Below are 23,152 nucleotides of genomic sequence, written 5' to 3' on the forward strand. Positions count from 1 at the left end.
TATGCATATGCTTTGAAAACATGCACTCCAAACAGAGCTCCTCATTAATATACCAGCATGAATTTCTTCAGATCCTTTCATTGTAACCCAGTTTCCCTTTAGAGTCCCTGGCCATGAGATGAGGAAAGATTATTGAAACTTTTTGAGAAACCATTTCTGATACTTTTATTGTAGAATATGATGATATAGCACATCTAAGTGATCTGTTCCCAATCCCTGACCAACCACACATTAAAGATTCTCTAACAGGGTCTGGGATCTGGTGAGTATACAGACGGGAATGTCTGTATACTCTGTTCTAAATCACAGTTTCCCAACTAGGGCACTCTGACAGTAGGTCTCTTGTGGGGACTGCTATGCAGCAGCACCCCTGAAGGGGTACCCCATCCTCAATTTCTGACATCAAAAAGTACTTCCAGACACTTTCAAAACTTCCCACACTTTCTGTGACAATGGAAATATTCTGTAACTCTAATATGATAGTGTGACTGGGAAATAGAATTCTTAGCTTTACTATTAAGTCCTACATATATACTGTGAGGACAAAATGCTTCAGCATGAAAAACTGAGCTGGATAATACCTTTGTTTAGTAGTCATAACTCAAAAGTCACTTGCAGCACCTTTTTAGCATTTCTTGTGTTTATTAAATATCTCCTAGAAAGAAAATAACCAAGTCAGGATTGAAAAACATTTATTGAATCAAAATCAAATACTTTATTATCTACAAGCCAACACTGAACTTACTTTATTCAAGAATGAACACAATGTACAAAAAAAGTATGCTTATATTATAAAAATATGTCAATTTTATCTCCTGGGTGCTGAGCAGAAGTCATTTTAAACAAAATCAAGGCAAACTTGCTTTCTATAATAGAACTGCTATAATTTAATAACAAAAGTGAGAGCTAATATATACTCACAAAGTATCTTTAAAGGCCCACCGATAATGCTGCATCGGAAATGCTGAACCCAATCAGCACAGTTCACATTTCCACTCTATGCTCACTGGCACCACCTCACGCCTACATCACAGGAAAGCACCTCTTTTAAGAATGCATGTCATTAGTTAACAGTTGTTAGCACATGTTTCAGCAAAATATTAACAGTCAATTCTATTTAGCTTCAATTTTCAAATGAGACACATTGTTATCAGGAGCAAATGACATCCCAAGGTTTAAAAACCTACTTATCAATGGGGGAAAGTGGACTCCCTAAAAAACCTGTGTCCAAGGTTAGTATCTTAAAAGTCTTGGTAATTTTCTTGAGTCGTTATTGGCACCTTCCTTGGCATGTGTTCCTGCACACAGTGGGGCTACTTGTGCCTGCCAGAGGCAGCTGCAGAACAATTAGAGGCTGAGGAGCGCAGCCTTTGGCTTACCCTGGAGACACGCTCCAGTGCTCACTGGAGAATTTGGTCCTTGGAGAATCAGGAAAGTGAGCGATCGAGAAAAAGAATAAAGTCAAATCATCAAGTAGGGAAAAGGGACCAGGGCTCCCTGTAATGTTCTAGGAGTTACACAATTATAAACTCTGTACTAAAGTCAAAATAGAAGTAGGCTAGCATTATCACTGACAGCACTAAAACAATCCATCGTATTTAAAGAGCGTGCACACTGCAGCGTCCGTCAGGACCCTGACTGCCAGTCAGAATGACACTGGTGGTCAAGCAAAACCCAGAATGTAGTATCAACACAATTAATGACATTAAATGAATTCAAGTTTAGAAGTTATTAAACTGCAAAATGCCTATTCTGATTGCTAAGCATAAATGTTTTTTCTTGACAGATTCTCTTGAGATTGACATCTACAGAGATCAAAACTGTAGAAATAAAGGACTGAATAATCTAGTGCCTGCTGTACAGGGTAACTTAAAAGAACTGGGGGAAGAAATCCTGCCATGTTTTACCTCTATAACCCAGTATTTATTCACTTACCTATTTAAGAACTTGTGACTAAGGTGAAGAGAACAGATCTAGATCTCTCTCTCTCTCTATGCAGTTACCTAATTCCTTACTGTTTTCTTCCAGTTAAGCCCATTTCCTGCAGGATATGGGCTAAACTGGACATAGGATTTTAAATTTCTAGTGGAAATCAAACCACTACCAGGCTTAGCACTACACCCTTAGGAGGAGCGTTTATAGAAATACAATTTGTGAGGAACACACACTTTGAAGCCCAAGCATTCTTGGCAATACCTTAAGTCACCACGCAGGTTGTTCTCACGGGCAACAACACAGCCAGATCAACCGCTGCTCCTGGCAACTTCCACTGTCCCACATTGTGAACATGGAGAGGCCACGGACTCCAGAGGCCGTGCTTAGAAGTAGAGGCTAAGAAACTCAACAAACTGCTACTGGAAGCCAACTGGATACCACAGTATTAAACATAAACAAGCAAAAACTGAGACCAAGCACACAAAGAAATGAACAAAGAACATGATGCTCAGAGTCAGACTGGATGAGGGTATTACCACACACTTAATAGATAAACACACTTGTTTACAATCCCAGGTCCTTGCTCGCAAATAAATAGATCAAACATTTACAACAGAATGAATGCCTTTTGAATGCAAGCTTTTCTTTTATTATAATTCTAACTAAATAAAAGTCATACTTCTAAAATAAGCTACAAGTTGCCTTTTTCTGTGAAACTGATGTGACTTGGTGCCACAGCTCACCTGTCTCTAATAGCAGCAGTATCATCCACCCATGGCAGCCAGGAACTCTCCATCTGGCATCCTGTGGGGTCCCACACAAGCAACTTCATAAAGCATGCAGACACTACTCTGCTGCAGTTTCATATGAATAGAAATGATCATTGTGCTTACAGGTCACATACGTTCCAAAATATACAAAAATGGTGTAAATTAACAAATAAAAGCAGATCTTTGCTTACCAATAAAATCAATAAGGCAGAGGGGTTGAAGGTGGAAAGAAAAATGTGGGGGAAGAATGCAAAACAGTGCCAGCATTCACAAAAAAAGATCATGCTAAAATCAGACCCATAAAAATCAAGAATTAAGCCACAATCCAAAGAACTCTGTCCATGAGTCCAAAGGCATGCATGCCAGCTGAAGGAAATGCAGGATTCTTCTGACAAGTTTCTTCAGAGCAGAACAGGAACGTGTCACTGGAGCAGTCACAACAGGGTGAACAAGACGCCATCACGCTTCTTTTTTTGTAACTGAAAAGGAAAGAAAAGCAACCATGACAAAAAATTAACAGTTGTTGGAACAAAATACAGAAATTCACAATGACCTATAAAACCAGAAGAAAAAGCCAAATTATTATTATACTTTAGGGGTTTCATGCTTCCATTTAGAAGTTGTCTTTTAAATTTGAAAATTTTATTATGTACGATTTACCCATAATGGTGTTAAATATAAAATTACTTCACCACACATGGGTTTCACACAATATCAGTAACTCAGTAACTTCATGTTTAAAGAACACATGAGAGAGATCTTGTCACTAGAATCTCAGTCAGAGGCTCCCCCAGAGCAAGACGTCTGAAAACATTTAAAGTTTCTCATAAGGAAAAACAACAATCTGAAACTAATACCCAAATGCTGTAACTGACTGTGGACAGACTATTTTTGCCTTTTCCAGTAAGTTCACAAATTTTTTTTAATAAGACTTTTATTTTTTGAACTCGAGTCTGAACTAAGCCTCTCCTCGTCGTCAGTGGCCGTGGGGCTCTGAGGTACTCACTGAGGAGAAGTCCGGGGCTATCCGGCCTTTGTGTCCACCAGCTGCATCTGCACGTTGGCGGCCATGCCACCCCCGTAGCCTCCCTTGGACTGCATCTGGTTCTGAATGGAGCTGACCTGAGACAAGAAAGGAAAAGACCGGGTCAGGAACTAGGGCCACTGCAACCAATCAATTGACAGTTTGGCTGGGCTGCTTTTCCCAGAAGGGTACTTTTTATAGAAAAAAAAAATTATATATATATCTATCTTTTTACAGACTTAGAAATTGTTTTCAATATATGGGGAGTGGTAAGCTGGTGGTTGAACAATTCTTTTTTTTTTTTTTTTTTGGCCAAAACACCCCCTACTCCACTTCCCTATTACAAAAAAAAGTTTTGTAGTTCACAAGGTATTTGGCTACATTTCAAAACCAGTCAAAAGGATAAAGACGAATTCAAGTTTGTTCCTCAACCACCTTAATTTACAACCACCTCACATATTAAATCACCTCAATTTCTTGGATTAGAATCAGATACAAAAATAAAGTAGGAAACTGAACCAAAGATAAATTTTAAAAGTCCATGTGGTAAAATTTACATAATAGTAGTATTCTTCTTCTAAAAATGACTTCAGTCATGTCCTGCTCTCTGCAATGCTATGGACTGTAGCCTGCCAGGCTCCTGTCCATGGGATTCTACGAATACTGGCATGGTTTGCCATGCCCTCCTCCAGGGAAACTTCCTGACCCAGGAATCGAACCTGCATCTCTCAGGAATCTCCTGCATTGGCATGTGGGTTTTTTACTACTGGTGCCACCTGGGAAGCCCTAATATAGTCTTAGTAAAATCAATAAAATGAAAAAGTATAAGCATTCAAATGAGGATTCAAAGACTTGGAACATTCAAAGGAAGCTTAGAGGCCACACCCCAAGAGCCAAGTCTGCATATTGAGGAACTGAGTAGTATACCCTTTCTCCTCTGAGCCCAGGGGAATCATTCTCTCCAGCTTCTATCACATGATTAGAGCCCCTGAACTTTATTTGACTCATCCTCTGCTGAGCCTATGATGTCTCCTTAACACACTGGGGATTTTTGCAGAAACCTGTGGCCAGCAATTGGTTATGTAAGAGAAGACTGAAACATCTCTAGTCAATAATGAGTTAATACTCCCTCAGAATAGGCTGCTCTCAGGTTTACAGAATCACTTCAAAATATGACATCATGTAACCCTCACAATAGTGCCAGGAGGAAGCAGTTAAGAGTGAAGCTGTGAAAGCCTCGGCATTTACCCTCATCCCTGATAAAGGCAGAACCCCAGGCCTGCACCCTCCCTTCACCTGTGACCGTGCTGTGTGGCCCCAGGTGTGCCATATACCCCCCAGGACACAGCCCTGCCCACCGGAGGGACAAGCCCCTGTGCCACCCACCAGGCGGAAAGCACCGGTTTCGCCACCAGGAGGCTTCCACAAGCCTCAGGACCACTTTGGGAACACACTGCAAGCAAGAGGAACTGTGATCCTGCAGCCAGCATGAAGGATCCCATAAACAGACAAAATCAGATGGCAGAGAGATGTTTCGGATGAAGGAACAAGATAAAAACTCACAAGAAACAGCTAAATGAAGAGAGCTACAAAAAAAAAAGAGAGAATTTAGACTAACGATGGTAAAAATGGTCCAAGATCTCGGAAAAAGAATGAGGCACAGATTGAGAACTTACAAGAGATGTTTAACAAAGAGCTACAAGATGTAAAGAACAAAGAGATACAAAGAATACAATACCTGGAATGAAAAATACACTAAAAGGAATCAAGGCAGGATAAATGAGGCATGAAAAATGAATAGCTGGAAACAATGGTAAGAATCACTGTTAAGGAACAGACCGAAGAGAAAACAATGGAAGGAAACAAAGCAGTCTCAGATACCTCTGGGGTATTAAACACACCAACACGTACCCTATAGGGTGCTAGAAGGAGAAGACAGAAACGGCCCGAGAAAACACCTGAGGAGGTTATAGCTGAAAACCTCCCTAACGTGAGAAAGGGAACACTCAAGTCTAGGATGCGCAGAGTGGCTCACAGGAGATGAACTCAAGGAGGGACACACTGAGACACATGACCAAATGACAAGAGAGAAAATATCAGCACAGTAAGGAAGGGCAACACATGATATACACGGAAATCCCCAGAAATTCATAAATTTATCCGCTGATTCTTAAGTATAAACTCTGCAGACCAGAAGGGAGTAGCATTATATATTCTAAGTAATGAAAGACAGATGGAAAATCTCTATACAGTCAGCAAAAACAAGTCCGGGAGCTGACTATGGCTCAGATCATGAACTCCTGATCACAAAATTCATGCTTAAATTGAAGACAGTAGGGAAAACCACTAGGCCATTCAGGTATGACCTAAATCAAATCCCTTAGATTATACAGTGGAAGTGACAAATAGATCTGACTGACAGAGTGCCTGAAGAACTGTGGATGGGGGTTCGCAGCCCCGTACAGGAGGCAGCCATGATCAAAACCATCCCCAAGAAAAAGAAAGCCAGCCAGGCAAAGTGGTTGTCTAAGGAGACCTTAGACCCAATCATGAGTATGAAAATGAAACAATGATTAGAAAATGTTCAACAAACAGAAGTCCAGGACCTGATGGCTTCACAGACAAATTACATCACATGTTGAGAAAAGAGTTAACACCTATCCTTTTGAAACTCCTTCCAAAAGAATGAAGAGGAAAAAATACTCCCAAGGTCATTTTATGAGGCCAACTTCACCCTAATACCAAAACCAGACAAAGATACCACACACAAAAAAAGGAAAGAAAATTACAGGCCAGTATCACTGATGAACACAGATGCAAAAATACTCCAACTGTATATTAAAAGGATCATACACTATGATCAAGTGACATTAATCCCAGGGTTATAAGAATTTTTAAATATCTGTAAATCTACGTCACAATCCATTGTCACATTTATTCAACATAGTTTCAGAAGTCCTAGCCGTGACAGAGAAGAGAAAGAAATAAAAGGAATCCAAATTGGAAAACAAATAAGACTGTCACTGTTTGCAGATGACATGATACATGATACACAGAAAATCCTAAAGATACCACCAGGAAACTACTAGAGCTCATCAATGAATTCAGTACAGTTGCAGGGCACAAAATTAGCACTCAGCAGTCTTTTTCATTCCCATACACTAAAAAGAAGACCAAAGAGAGAAGTTAAGGAAAGAATCCCGTTTATCATCACATCAAAAACAATAAAAAACACAGGAATAAGTCCACCTAAGGACAAAAAAGACATCTACTCTGACAACTATAACATGTTGATGAAAAAAATCAGAGATGACACAGATAGCAGGCTATATATACCATGTTCTTGGTAGAATCAGCACTGTCAAAATGAGAGTACTACCCAAGGCAATCTACATACTCAATTCCATTCCTATTAAATTAGCAGTGTCATTTTTCACAGAACTAGAACATCAGCCCTGGGATTTCTTTGGAAGGAATGATGCTACAGCTGAAACTCCAGGACTTTGGCCACCTCATGCGAAGAGTTGACTCATTGGGAAAGACTCTGATGCTGGGAGGGATTGGGGGCAGGAGGAGAAGGGGACAACAGAGGATGAGAGGGCTGGATGGCATCACCGACTCGATGGACGTGAGTTTGAGTGAACTCCGGGAGTTGGTGATGGACAGGGAGGCCTGGTGTGCTGTGATTCATGGGGTCGCAGAGTCAGACACAACTGAGTGACTGGACTGAACTGAGAACAAAGTTATTAAATTTATATGGATACAGGAAAGACCCAAAATAGCCAAACCAATCCTGAGAAAGAAAATCAAAGCTGGAAGAAACAGGCTCCCTGACTTCAGACTATACTATATAGCAACAGTAATCAAAATAGTATGGTACTGGCACAGAAACACAGATCAGTGGAACAGGATAAAAAGCCAGAAATAAATTCACCCATCTATGGCCACCTAATCCATCACAAAAGGAGGCAAAAGTATACACTAGAGAAAAGACAGTCTCTTTTCAGTGGTGCTGGGAAAACTGAACAGCTATATAAAAGAATGAAATTAGAACATTCCCTCAGAGAAGGCAATGGCACCCCACTCCAGTACTCTTGCCTGGAAAATCCCATGGACAGAGGAGCCTGGTGGGCTGCAGTCCATGGGGTCACGAAGGGTCGGACACGACTAAGCGACTTCACTTTCACTTTTCACTTTCATACATTGGAGAAGGAAACGGCAACCCACTCCAGGGTTCTTGCCTGGAAAATCCCAGGGACGGGGAGCCTGGTGGGCTGCTGTCTATGGGGTCACACAGAGTCGGACACGACTGAAGCGCTTAGTAGTAGTAGAACGCTCCCTAACACCCTTCACAAAAATAAACTGGAAATGGGTCAAAGGCTTAAATGTAATGAGGCCAAACACTATAAAAGTCTTAGAAGAAAAGATAGAACACTGACGTAAATTGCAGCAAGATCTTTTTGAATCCACCTTCTAAAGAAAAAAACTGAATGGCAGCTAACTAATTAAACTCAAAAACTTCTACACAGCAAAGGAAACCATAAACAAAATGAAAAGACAACCCACAGAATGGGAGAAAATATTTGCAAATGTGGCAACCAACAAGGGATTAATTTCCAAAATATACAAACAGCTCATGCAGTTGTATGTCAAAAAAAAAAAAAAATCAAAAAGTGGGCAGAAGATATAAAGACATTTTTCCAAAGAAGACACACAGATGGCCAAAAAGCACATTTAAAGGTGCTCAACACTGCTAATTATCAGAGAAATGCAAATCAAAACTACAATGAGGTATCACTTCACAAGGGTCAGAATGGCCATCATTAGAGAAAGTCTTCAAACAATAAATGCTGGGACGGGAGTGGGGCTAAAGGGAGCCCTCCTACTGTTCATGGGAATGTAAAGTGGCACAGTCACTACAGAGAACAGCTTGCAGGTTCCTTAAAAACTAAGAGAACTGCTATATGACCCAGCAATCCCACTCCTGGCTGGGCATATATCCCAAGAAAACTAATACAAAGGATACATGCACCCCTCTGTTCACAGCAGCAGTATTTACAACAGCCAAGACAGGGAAGCGACCTGAATGTCCACCGACAGAGGAGTGGATAACGAGTACGTGGTAGATATATACAATGGATTTTTATTACTCAGCCATTTCACAGAATAAAAATGCCATCTGCAGAAACATGGATGGACTTAGAGATTGCCATACTGAGCAAAATAAGAAAGACAAGTACATGATATCTCTTATATGCAGAATCTTTAAAAAAAATGGTACAAATGAACTTATGTACAAAACAAAGAGTCACAGGTGTGGAAGACAACACTGTGGTTACCCAGGGGAAAGGGGTGAGAAGGACACACGGGGAGGTTGGGACTATGTAAAATAGAGAACTATTACAAACAAGGACCGATAACGGCCTATATGGGAGAAGGATCTAAAAAAGAGCAGATGTGTGGATACCTTACTCATTCTGCTTATGCCTGAAACTAGTACAATGTTAATCAATTATATTCCAATAAAATAATGTGAATAATAGTGCCATTCACAGTACAATGAACGGACCTAGAGATTATCATACTTAGTGAAGTCAATCAGAGACAAATATTAGCACTCGTGTGGACTCTAATTAAAAAAATGAACTTATTTATAAAACAAAGATTGACAGATATCAAAAACAAACTAATGGTTCCTAAAGGGGAAACACAGGAGGAACGGATAGATCGCATACACTAGTCTATTTAAGACAGATAACCAGCAAGGACCGACTGTACAGCACAGGGAAGTCCATTCAACATTCCACGATAATCTATATGAGGAAAGAATGTAAAAAAGAATGTATGTATAACTGAATCACCTCGTTCTACACCTGAAACTAACACAATACTGTAAATCAACTATACTCCAAAAATAGAATCCAAAGACTTCAACTGCAATCCCGGTTTATTCATTAACACCGTAACTCTGGACGCACTACTCATCTTCCGTGAACATCAGGTTTCCTACTTGTAGAGTGATTACAGATGATCATCCCTCCTAACCATCTTACACGGCTACTTTCTAGGGAGATATAAAAATGCTGGGGCATCTTCCTTTTTATTCCGGCTGTGCTGTGTGGCATGTGGAATCGTAATTCCCGGAGCAGGGATGAAACCCATGACCCCGGCACTGGCAGAGTGGAGTCTTAACCACTGGACCACCAGGCAAGTCCCAGTGGGGTATTTTCTTACTTTACCAAAACAAAGGCACAAGGTTATCTGCAAACTCTCAAGTGCTCTTAGTATATCCTGTCTTCATTTGTATCAATCAGAAGCATTTTGGAAACTCAGAATCACGCTAGATTGCTCGGAGCAGGAGGAATAGGAGGTGATGGCCTAACAGATTCAGAGTGAGGCAGGTTTAAATACATTCTAAGTGAAAATAGTAACAAGACATAAAATGCATAGCGTATTTGGGTCCAATAAGTTTAAGGCGAGAACATGTGATTGGGTCTTAAGTTTTCACTCATTTACTAAAACATTCACTTCTGTGGAACTAACTCCAGTGACACCACATGAGTTACTGCAATATCTATATTCACATGACTAAACAACCAGTTTAGGTAAGAGTACCCTAAAAAAGAAACTAAAATCCACAGGTCTGTTTAAGCAAACCTGCTCCGCCTGAGGAGGCTATGGCCCACAGCCTATCAGTTCACTTTCTGCTCCTTTTTGGCAACACCAAGTTTTGTGGCACAAAGTTGGATTTTACCATGGTGCCAAATAATTTCCTACCTAACACAACATGTTATCCTACACTTTATAGGTATCCTAGGCCTATTTACAACAACATCTTTATATATTTTTACACGGTACATTCATAATGCCATGCAGATTATAAGAAAGACAAATCTGTTTTTCTTCCAAAAGTCAATTCTTTAACTTCAAACAAGAATTTGGACTTCCAGTAAGTAACCCTCATCACTCCTGTGAAATGTCGGGCTGAATGAGTTACAAGCTGGAGTCAAGATTACCAGGAAAAATAGCAACAACCTCAGGTAAGTGGATGATACCACTCTAATGGCAGAAAGTGGAGAGGAACTAAAGAGCCTCTTGGTGTGCGTGAAGGAGAAGAGTGAAAAAGCTGGCTTAAAACTCAATATAAAAAAAGTCTGATCATGGCATCCAGTCCCATCGTTTCATGGCAAGTAAAAGGGGAAAACGTGGAAGCAGGGACAGGACAGATTTCCTCTTCTTGGGCTCTTCCGACTCTTGCGACCCCACGGATTGGAGCCCACTAGGTTCCTCTGTCCATTAGATGTCCCAGGCAAGAATACTGGAGTGGGTTACCATTTCCTTCTCCAGGGGAATATTCCTGACTCAGGGATCGAACTTGGGTATCCTTGTTGCAGGTGGATTCTTTACCAACTGAGCTACAAGGGAAGATCTTTTTTGCCTACATAGTTAAATTTTTATGAACACAAGTAGGGAAGAAGACGTGTTGATGAGAAATAAATTAAAATTCATCAGCTATAATAAATTTGAAACCATTCATTCTATTTATCTTTGTCACAATGACCTTATATTAACAACAGTCAGCAGTCCATTTGGTCTCATCATTCCGCACTGATCCAGGAAACAAAGCTACTGAATTGTATTTTAACAGCAACCTGACGGCTCTTACGTTTCCACAAAAGCCGTTCAGTGTACTTTTCCTACAGACTTAAAACAAACAAGCTGTTTCCTTTCCAGGAAGCTACGAATGTCATCCCTTAGCCTACCCAGTAACTGCAGTGACAAACTTGTTTGCTGTATCCAGGACACCCATCCACCTATTTCACAAGTCTGTTCTCCTGTTAGGTTTTTTGTGAACAGAGTCCAGTCAGCACACAATGCAGCGTATCTGTGTTATGAAAGCCTTACTGACTCTCTGGTTCTAAACACTTGAGGGAACATTCAGACACACGTGCGCACTTGAGATCTGGGGGGAAAGCGACTCTGGACACACGGTCATTTGCTTCAGGGCAAGGATGAGGCACAGCCCGGGTAAAAACCCCCTCTACTGGTTTCTGTCACACTACTCTCTGTTTCTCTTAGATGCAAATTAGGGAGTAAGAGTTCAACTGAGTACATCTAAAGTCTCTTCTGAAGTTCACCGAAACCTCTATAACAAAGAGCAAATATGTGCAAATTTTAATCCTCTGCTAAGTGCATGAGAACTTATGTTACAGTAATAAATTGCAAGCATTCTAGCATCAGATAAAGGCTAATATTTTATAAAGTAAAGGGGACAAATACATTTGCAAAGGCAACCCAACTGAACTTAAGAGAACAAAAAGGAGATTAAATATTACTAAAAAGCTGACCTCAAAGTTGCTGGGTGGGGTGGGAGGGATGGGGGGAATGGCGGCATGAGAATCCATGCGATAGTAACTTCCTTTCTGAACTCAAATCCTTTAAAAATTTTAAAGCGGTTACTCAGAAGAAATGTAGCTACAAAGAGTTTAGTACAAACAGAAAAAAAACACATGGCTTCGCAAACTAAATAAGAGATTTTCCCACTATTCATTTCTTCTCTTCACACTCACATTAAGTGTGTGTACTAAATGTCTGCAGTTCACTGGGCACAGCGCACTTGCCAGACAGGCACATCTGACCGCGCCTCAGGCCCCACCCACCTGCTCCACCCTGGTACTTACAGAGTTCATCCCACTGAACAGGTCACCTGACCCCACGTGAGCTGTGTGCACGAAGTTTGTGGGCTCTCCAATCATACTTCGGTCAATCCGCCGGCGCCTCTTCTAAAATATAAGGGATAATGTTCAGAAAATGGTCTTAACAAAAACTTATTCTGGTAGATTTATACATTATGCACAAATGACTCTCTATGAAAAATGTTTTTGCCCAGGACAGGAAAATACCTAAATCTTGGTATCGCCACAACCATCTCCTACAATGAACTCCCCCAGAGAAATATATGCACCAAAAAAAAAAAAATTGGTAAAGCAGAATAATATTTAGAATTTAAAGTAGATTATTTGATCTAACTTCGGCCATCCATGTATTTGTATAATAACCATTTAAGTTTTATTCTTAAAAAAAAAAGATATGTAAAAGTATCATCTGTAACCATCGTTCATAACAAGACAGTATGACGTTAAGTACTGAATTCTGTGTCTCATCATTAAACACCGATGCTATTCTGATGGTTATTACTTAGATCATAGCCAACTGCCCTTTCCTGCTGGAGTGAATCTGTCGGCTAGTGGTACAGGGGAGGCTGGGTTCTAGTCCAGTCACTGATTTCCGGTCTCTTCTGGCTCTAAGTTACAAACCGCCTCCCCGTCGCTTCTGACACCCATGTCCCAGCAGCCCCCAGGACTGCAGCTGCAGGTCGCGGCAGCCCTTGCTCCACCACACTAGGGACACTTCCTCACCATGCTGCTGTGTTCAACTGAACCATCCAAGATTTTTCAAGAGATGAAGGTGATTTTAAATTAGACCCAAGTTTTCCATGATGCCTTAGATTCTGTGATCGATTGAAGAGGCCACGGGCACAGCTGCCTTGTGTCCCAATGCCAACTCTGTGTAGCCCCATCTTCTTCCCTTTCAACAGAATATTTCTCCTGAAAGTGCTACCCGATCAAAACCAAGGCAAGCTGCAAACTAGTGGAACCAGGTCAGGCTGCCTCCCAACGTAGTGTTCCATGTCGCCATCCCCTGAAATGTTGCTATGCACATGATACACCCTAAAAGCTTATCCAAGTGACAGCTCTCCAGGGTTAGGATGTGATTTTCTATAAAACCACAAAAGTGGCGTGTTCACACATTAATTTTAGACCTAAAATAGGTATTACTTTACTGTCTCTACCTTTTATTGCCACAGAATCCCAAAAGAAGTCTCGAGTTCAACAGTGGCTCTGGAGCATCTCCAGGATCATTGCTTCTCCCTTCCAGTGTTCTGTAGGCATATGGGATCCCTCTCTAGCTGAACACAAATTTTGCTACAGTGTACCAAAGTTTCTTCTATTATTTCTTTGATACTTTTCCTTATGTTCTTTGTTTGCAATTTCTAGAGCCTCTGTTATGGGGACATCTGAATGTGCCTGTGTGTCTAAGGAGGGTGGGGATGAGGAGGAAGGGAGAGAGTGTGTGTGTGACTTTCATCAGTTACTTGTTTCCTTTGTATGTTTCACTGAATTACAAAACAACTCCACTTCTTCCTCTTCAGGAATCCACATGTGTTCTTGTAGGCCAGAGAGTAAATATTTTAAGCCTGCAGGCCACACAGTCTGCCAAAGCTTTGACCCACTGTTATCACAGCAGGTAAGGAGCTGGAGACCGTGAGGCAGCAAGTGAGAATAGCGGTGTTCCATTTAACTTTTAAGCACAAAAATGGGTGGCTCACAAGTTCTGGTTTAGTGACCTTAGCCCTAGATCAGAAATTTTTTTCAGTGGTAGATATGTTATTATTTTATCCATTATAATTTTAGGGGGAAGTTCTTTGCAGTTATTTTCTGATCTGAGACTTTATATTACATGATTTCCCTTTTTCTCTCAAAAATACCTGACTGAATAGAGTCTGTAACAACAGGTATTATAATCTATAACAACCTCAGAGCCAACTCACTGGAAAAGAAGCTGATGCTAGAAAGACTGAGGGCAGGAGGAGAAGGGGGTGAGGGGGTAAGATGGTTGGATGACACCATCAGCTCAATGCACATGAGTGTGATCAGAGGAGATAGTAACAGGGAAGCCTGACACGCTGCAGTCCACGGGGTCGCAGAGAGTCAGACACGACTGAACACCACCACCACCACCTAGAAGCAAAATATTCATTCCTTTACTTCTCCAAATTTAATTACTTCAAGCCCCTTTTTAAAGGGTTAAGATTCAATCCATCCTTGGGGCCCTGTCCCCTAGGGCTATACAAAGACTTCAGGTTAAAAGGCTTGGCAGCAAGCCAAGTATAAGGCCCTAGATCCTCTGTCTATGTCCTTCAACCTTCTCTTTCTTGGCGAAACATACCACCCCCTGCTGCCTTTACACAGGGCCACTTAAGGACCCGCGCGGACTCCCCGAGCACAGGTCCGCCACCTGCAGCCCTCCTTCGATGCAGGAGGCCAAGTGCCGCCAACGCAGTCGCTTCCACCCAGTTCCTATTCTGCCCCTGGACTCTGAGTTTGTCTATTTCTATCCACCAAATTCAACAAAGTTCCCTTCACACTCTTCTCATCTGAGATGTTACAGCACAAGTCCCTAAATGGTCCTTGAGAAGCGGTGCCATCTCTTCTAGGACTAAGGAAGGGAAAAGGCAATGCAAATGCTAGTTTTGTGCCTACTTTTCCCTCGACAATACACTGCTACATTTCCACCAAACTTGTCTTATCAGAAACCCATGTTTCTCCAAGCACATCCAAATGCATCTGTACCAGAACAGGACACGAACTTTCTTGACACCTGATCAGAACAAACTGTTGGGGTTTCCTCCCCAGGATGCCCCTTGACTGACAGTAAAGGAGGAGGCTTCCAGGTTCTTGGCACACTCCAGACATAAGCAGAAAAGGGGAGATGTCTACAGATGGAGACAACGGTCAGCAGTTATAGTCGCTGGACTCGTGGCATCTGTAGGACTTCGGACTTTGTGCAGACCAGCCTGAAGCGGCCACAGCTCCCAAGTACAGAGGGTGCCACCTGGCTCAGCCAGAGGGCCCTCTAAAGCAGGCAATGGGCTGGCCTATTGCAGAGAATAAGATCTACTTCCATATCATTCTTGCCCCATGAATACATAAGACTTCTAATAGTTCTGAATCCACATCATCTCCTTCAGAAGGGTGTGTCTGGGGCTTAGAAGGTGGCTACACTGGGCCCATGAATCCACATTATGTGAGTTATTCCAACAGCTGAATTATTGCAAGATGCGGGGAGAGAGGAGTCACCATGGTACACTGAGGCCACCAGCTATCTCACCCTGAAATGTTTCCTGAGAGATCAATGAACGGATGTGCTTGTAGGTCACTGTGCCTCTGAAGTAGCTGTAGTAATATGCACTCATAAACAATAACACAACAGGCATGCTGAATGAGAGAGGATGTTCAGGAGGAGACAGCTGAACTGATTCAAAGGACAGGATGACATCAACCTGCTTGCATCATAGTAATTATGTTGGGTGACCAATTCATCATCTGAAAATAATGACTACTTTTCAACTTGAACTTTATGGAGCTGAGCATCACACTTTTCCTTTAGACTTCACTTCATGACATCTAGTCTAACCTTGATTTTAGGGTAAAAAAGGAGAAGTTTCAGTCCTCCCTTCTTTAAGGCTAGAAGGAGCCCAGCTTGTTAAACAGGGGAATGACATGATCAGAATGGTTCTAAAAGGCTACTCCATGATCGCTACAATGGAAAGCACGGCGGAGGACACCAATGGAAAAGGTATTAGAATGATGCTGGCTAAAGGAGATTACTGAATTTCAACTACCAGTAGCAGAAATGGAAAGTTCAGGTTGAAGCTAAAATCAAAAACTGGATTTGAGAACTAGGGAAAGGTAAAAGTTATGAAAGATGAGCAGATTTCAGACTGAATACAGGGTATATGATTTACTGGATTAGACAATACTGGGAGAGCCTTGCTGGAAGAGTCATACTGGAAGAAGATGAAAGATTCCGTTTAAGACACACTGAATTTGGGACTTAGCCAGCAGTCCAGTGGCTAAGACTCCGCACTCCCAATGCAAGGGGCCTGGGTTCCATCCCTGGTCAGGGAACTAGATTCTACATGCCACAGCCAAGAGTCCCCATGCCACAGTTAAAAATCGCGCATGCTGCAATGAAGACGGACAATCCCACGTGCCACAACTAAGTCCCGGGGAGCCAAACAAATAAATGGAAAGAAAAAAAAAAAAAAAGACACACCAAATCTACGATAGCTATGAGACATTTAAGTGAGGCCTAGCAAATGATATTCAGCGTGCCTCACGTTCAAGGGCACTGAATACACAGATAGAGGATTCTGAGAAGCGCTAACTAGAGATGAGAAACAGAGTCACCAGGATAAAGTGGTCTGAGTTAAGGAGACTTCCCAGGAAGAAAAGTGCACAGAAAAGCACTCCTCATAAGGCTGGATGAGGAAAATAAGCCATTAAAGCAAGCCAAAAAGGAGCAGCCTGGAAGTCAGGGGCAAAGTCAGATGTGGGCTCTGACTCTGACCCCAAGTGTGATGGGGGTTAGGTGACGCGCTGCACAGCTGGAGGGAGGTCAGGTGAAGAGAAGCGTGTCCCCCGGACTCAGCGCCTGCTCGGCACGCTGGTGACCCTGTGCCCGCAGTGACGGGGGCGCCAGCCATCAGGGGAGTGAGGGGAGGGGGCGGGGAAATGAGAGCTCCCACACAGAGGATGGGACAGAGTCTGGCCTCGAACGGGAGGAGACAGCTGTAGCTCAAGGGAGAAGAGGAAACCAGCAGACTGGATTTTTTCCCTTCAAGATGAGACAGACTTGATTATGCTTAGTTTCTGATGTGATAGATCCGAAAAGAAACGGGAGGTAAAGAAAAACGAAGGGTTATCAATATTATAAGTGCTCCAGAGAAGGTAGGAAGGACGGGATCCAGACCCGGGCTGAGGTGTTCTTCAGACTTCTGTTACTACTTTCTGAGTCAAAAACCTAGACTCTGAGTATAACTAAGTATTTTAAGATACAAAACTGAAATATTTTTCAGGCACAAGTCAGACATGTGAAGAACAGCCCACTTCTCTGGTGTGCTGTACCGAGAGCACAGGCCAGAGACAAGAATTAAATCGTGGGCAAACAGGGGAATTCCAGAGTCAGGCCTCTGCAAAGAAAAACAGGAAACGCTGTACTTCACTCAATACGCACGAACTGTTGTCAGTAGCAGAGTCACAGTTTTTCCTGGAAACATACTTTATTCTTCTTTATTCCTTATAGGGAACTTTACTAAAATTGTCAACCTTCTGAATAATTCCTGCCAACCTTAAAATATTAACTGTTATTCTGCGTAAGGCCAAGGCCCAAAGGTTAAAACAAATGAGTGGCTGTATTACCCTGAAGGACTAGGGAACATGTCTCTTCCCATTCAATGTGTGTCCACTACGCGTCATCAGAACTTTTGAGGGCTTCCCTGGTGGCTCAGTTGATAAAAGAATCTGCTTTCAATGCAGGAGACCTGGATTTGATCTCCAGTTGGAAAGATCCCCTGGAGAAAGGAATGACAGAATCCCACTCCAGTATTCTCTCTCTCCTGGAGAATCCCATGGACAGAGAGGCCTGGCGGGCTACAGTCCACAGGGTCACAAGAGTCAGACACGACTTAGCGACTAAACCACCACCACCACCACCGTTATTTAAGTCCTAGAGACTAAATCTTAGATACTAGACAGTTGTTCAATGAAATGTTGATATCCAGAATTTGCTTTTATTTATCCAGAAGGGGTGGAGGGAGGCGCTCTTCCTTCCCTTATTAGTTTTTAAAAAGATACGTTCATGCATTTTGTTTTCCTCCTAGTCTACAACTTACATAAAAACTTATGCACTGAGTACTAGCAAAAATGGTTATGTCACAAATATGAATAAGAAACATTTACTTTCATGTCTGATTTTCATTAGAACATAATCTTATCTGTACTCTTTCTGAGGCCTTACAATTCTAAAATGCACTATGTACTTCCTGTCTTCCTCTCTTAACTCTAACAGATACATATATATTTAGGAGATATATTTGAAGTTTTTAAAAAATACACTGTGGAGCTACCACATCAACATACGGCGAACTGCAATACCCATTTAGTCTAAAATGCTGCTATCTATATGCATTATTCATGCACTCCCATCACATGTTCCTTCTTTGAAAATAAAAATTACTAGGCCAATACAAAAGTAAAAATCTGGAATATAAAATTCAGACAAAGGATCATGCTGAGTCTATGTTTCCAAAGGATCCCCTCTCTGCTCTCCCGCTCGTCTCTGATGTGCGCTCCGTCCCTCTGCGCCTATGTGCTCTGTGCGCGCGGCCTTCTCCAGGGTGTCCTAGGGTCCCCTTTCCCCTCCTCCCCCATGTCTTCACCTTATTAACTACACTGATGACTCGTGAGTCTACTTTCTCTTCTCTGAGCATTAGACACACATTCAACTGCTTACTGGACACGTCCGTGTGAATGCTGACAGGATACTCAAACTTCCTATGTTCACAAAGTGTAAAGCGTTAGTCACTCAGTCGTATCCGACTCTTTGCGACCCATGGACTGTAGCCCGCCAGGCTCCTCTGTCCATGGGATTCTCCAGGCAAGAATACTGGAGTGGGTTGCCATGCCCTCCTCCCGGGGATTTGTCCCAGGATCGAACCTGGGTCTCCTGCATTAGCAGGCAGGTTCTTTGCCATCTGAGAGGCCAGGGAATCCCACTTGTGATGGTGGTTCAGTCACTAGCTCGTGTCCGATTCTTGTGCCGCCATGGACTGCAGCCCGTGAGGCTCCTCTGTCTGTGGGATTCCCCAGGCGAGGATGCTGGAGGGGGCCACCATCTCCTTCTCCTGTGTCCACAAGTAAGCGTGTAACCTCACTTCTGCAGCCTGGTCCTCCTTTCCATGCCCCCTGGGGTGGGCAACGCTTCTAGCAGTACTTCAAGCCGGGGCTGAGGGCTCTGCTTCCCTCCTCCTCTTCCTCACAGTGTCACATCACAGCATCCTGGGGATTCGATTCTATCCTACCCTTCCTCTCTCCACCCCACGGCACTGCCACAGCCTTCCTTCAGCCCCACCGCCTTCCACCTACATCGCTGTAGTCACTGCCTAACTGATTTGCTAGAGCTTCACAGCCTTCCTTCCCTGCCTGATACTCCTTGCCCTGTATTTAGATCTACCTTTCCAAGTACAAAACTGATGTCACGCACCACTTTAAAATCCCTCAATGGCTTTTCAAAACCTGCAGGCTAAATTTAAACTCTCGAAGCCTATGAAACCCTGTTCTCTCTCCAGCCTCATCTATCAACGTTTCCTTGCATTCTAAGCTTCGGTCTGCTACTCGAAGTTCCTTAAATATGCTATGATCCAACTTTCTCACTTCTCTGCCCTCGATCTGAAGGACCCTCCCTACTGCTCCGTGGCTAACTCGGGCACCTCTTCTCTATACCCTTGCTCTGAGGTTCCATGCTCCTCCTTTCTGTACTCACAGAACCTTGTGTTCACCTCCACCAAAGTAAAATTTGCATCTCACACCAAATTTAAAAGGTCTGCTGCATCACAGATGTGCTCCTCACAGAGAGGGCATGTAAAACGTCAGCCCACCAAGGGCCAGTGCCATACACCGCACAGAGCAACTCATCAACACACGTTTTCTGAATGAATACTTTTATGAATATATAAACGTCACAGTCACGTGGTTTTTCAGGCCTAACTTTTGGAGTAATATAAATGCCCCACCTCCCTCACATTTCTATGTGCATGCGTGCGTGATAAATTGCTTTGGTCGTGTCCAATTCTTTGCAGCCCCACAGACTGTAGCCTGCCAGGCTCCTCTGTCCATGGGATTCTCCAGGCAAGAATACTGGAGTGGGTGGCCATGCCCTCCTCCAGGGGTTCTTCCCGACTCAGGGATCAGACCTGCTTCTCTTACAGCTCCTGCATTGGCAGGTGGATCCTTTACCATTAGCGCCACAGGGAAGCCCATATTGATCAAATATAGCTTCCAGGAAGTGATTACTGACTCACTTAAAAGTCCCTCTAAGACTCTTCTCTGGACAGCTTCATGCACAAACGCATGCCACCGAGGAGCAGTTTAAGGCCAGGTTCCAGAGGCAATGGGAGGCTCAAGGTAAAAGCACAGGTGGAGCAGCCTCAGGCCCTTCAGGAAACACACACGAAATATGAAGGAAGAACACAAGAGCCTGCCATCTGGAGCAGGGGGAAAGGCTCGTACTCTCAGGCTCTAAGATAGCAATCACTTACGCCAATGTGGACGAAGTATTCGGAAGGCTAAAAGACAAAGATATACTACTGACTTAACTTTGTGACCTGGAAAGAGAAAGTTGAGAGAGATGTAGCACCAAACCCCCTACCTGTGAATGTATCAAGTAACTCGTGATTCCCAGACTGTGTCGAGCAGTCGGCAAACATCCAGGGGCCCCATGGGATGTCTTCAGTGTGAGGGGAGCACAGTGATACTTAATATATGTACAACGCTGTGTGAACTAGTCCAAGATGACTCAGAATTCCAGTCTTAGAGCACACACTTTTTACAGTGACATATATTTGCAAAGCAGAGTTGTTCAGCAGCTGCTGTGCAAAAAGTCCAGTACTGCAGAGAAGTAGGTACGGAGCTGGAGAAGACGCTGGTGGTGTTCCGTCTGAGCCCAGAGTTTGAAGAGCTCTATAAAGCCACACAGGCACACACGTAAGTAATCATGGTTATTTGGGAAGGAAATAAGAATTTATTTTCTTCCTATGTATGTGTGTAACTTTTTCAAGTGACAGCTCAGTTTTTAGAACATAAATACTAGGTTGTTTCAGTTCAGTTCAGATCAGTCGCTCAGTAGTGTCCGACTCTTTGCGACCCCATGAATCGCAGCACGCCAGGCCTCCCTGTCCATCACCATCTCCAGGAGTTCACTCAGACTCAAGTTGTTTAGACCAAACCTAATAAATAAATCTGTGAGGTATTTCTCTTGCCTTGCGAACACCATGAAAAAATTACTGAAGTGTTAAGGGAAATAAAAACAAAAGTTTGGGAGCCCCTGAAATAAGCTAAGTTAATCTTCTGAAATATCGACAGGGTCACTAGGCATTGGGCATTTCTAAAACAAACAGCCACTTTTCCTATGATGCCACTGACAGTCCATGATCCCCGAAGTACGTGAGCTGCTTTCAAACTACATCCTACTATCCATCCAGTTTATACGACGGGGAGAAAATGACTAACGAAAGCTACATAAAAAGCTGTAACACAAAAAGAGATTTGATATTTTCTATAGTAAAGGAAAAGGATTTTACTAGTGGGTCTCACACAAAAATCAAAGCAACAGTTATGGCTTAACATCAACAAACCATGTGAAATGCCCTCTCCCAACCCCTGCTGTGTGGCACTGCCTGAGACTCAGCTCAAACATGACCTTCTGAGATGAGGCTGCTGGGCGTTCCTTGGTCCAAGCACTTAAGAGCACAAAGCTCATTATTTCAATTTTAATGCTTAAAAATACTGCTTATAATTTATCTGCCCACAGCTGGACTTTCCTACCATGCTAAGAGTTCTTTGACCACAGCTGTGCCTGACACATTGGACAATGGCTGCTGAATAAAAGGATTTTAAATAAACAATGTCAGCTCAGTTCTCTAAAAACTGTTTGTCTTATCCAATAGTATGACCAAATATTTCTCAAGGACCTATCACATATGGAAGATGTTAAAAAAAAAAAAAAGATGAAAATTCTAGTGGATTTTGTATTTCCACACAAGTAAATTACTTATCTGTTTTGTTGGGTTTTTCGCTTTTACGTCACAATACTGCTATCTCCCAGAGAATAGCTGCACCGTCTTTACTGTCTCAGCTTTTATGCTGGCTGTTAATAGGAAAGCAAGCTTTACTGTGCATCAGAATCTCTGTGGGGGCTTGTTAGAACACAGGCTGCTGACCTCTCCTTGCAGAATTTCAGATTCACCAAGTTTGGGGCAGGTCCAGGAACGTTCAAGGCTAACAGTGATACTGATGGCTCAATGGTTTAGAAATACTGACTCTGAAGATTTACAGCTGAATATTTTAAAACAATGGGCAATTCTTATGCCAGGCATACTTCTAAGCACTTTAAATACAAGAACTCATCTGATAATACCTTGAAAAGCAGTATGCTACGTTTTAACACTCCCTTCAAATCCAGGAAACTCTGGCAAAGTCTCACTTGGACTCTCGGCCAGTGCTCACGTTCCCGCCTTATATTCACATTAGTTAACCTCTCGAACTCTTAAACACTATTTTAAAGTTTGTGTGTGTGTTTAAATTATTTGGAAAGCCATTGGGTTGAATGGTTTCTCTCATTAAAAACAACAACCTAGCCACCAAAGAATGTGTTTTAATCCATAGTTTTCATCAAAAAGAAGAGCCTATTCACTGCAGCAAACAAAGAACGCTTCTGAACCTGCGAACTCCACAGGGCTCAGGGCACAGGCAGCAGTCAGGCATGCCCCTCTCCCAAGTCTTTCCGAGGAGAGGTCTATTTGCGTACTTTAAAAGCTGCTACCTGAGAGTTAAGCTTCTAATTTAGCACACACAGATAGACTAAGAGACTGCTCAGAAACGAGGCCAGTGGGCACCATCTCCACTTTCCTCTTGCCTGTTCCAAGTCCCCTAGTGTCTCCCAGGGGACACACTTTTTGATTGCCTCGCTGTGGTGGCCAGCTGGGCTCCAGGTCATGGGTCCCGGAACAAGAAAGCAATCA

At 42.7% G+C, this 23,152-nt stretch overlaps 1 protein-coding gene across 1 annotated transcript in view; it reads right to left on the reverse strand.

Moving 5' to 3' along the window:
• Positions 1-675: 675 nt before the first annotated feature.
• Positions 676-23,152, reverse strand: part of CDC42SE2 (CDC42 small effector 2) — a 119,510-nt gene continuing 97,033 nt past the window's right edge. Inside the window, exons 4-6 of the mRNA NM_001102537.1 lie at positions 12,411-12,512; positions 3,712-3,827; positions 676-3,184 (exon numbers count right to left, since the gene is read on the reverse strand). Coding sequence (NP_001096007.1) covers positions 3,729-3,827; positions 12,411-12,512 — 201 coding nt within the window. The 3' untranslated portion in view covers positions 676-3,184; positions 3,712-3,728. The remainder of the gene's footprint in view (positions 3,185-3,711; positions 3,828-12,410; positions 12,513-23,152) is intronic.

This window comes from Bos taurus, chromosome 7 (genome assembly GCF_002263795.3).
Source record: "Bos taurus isolate L1 Dominette 01449 registration number 42190680 breed Hereford chromosome 7, ARS-UCD2.0, whole genome shotgun sequence".
Classification (NCBI taxonomy): Eukaryota; Metazoa; Chordata; class Mammalia; order Artiodactyla; family Bovidae; genus Bos; species Bos taurus.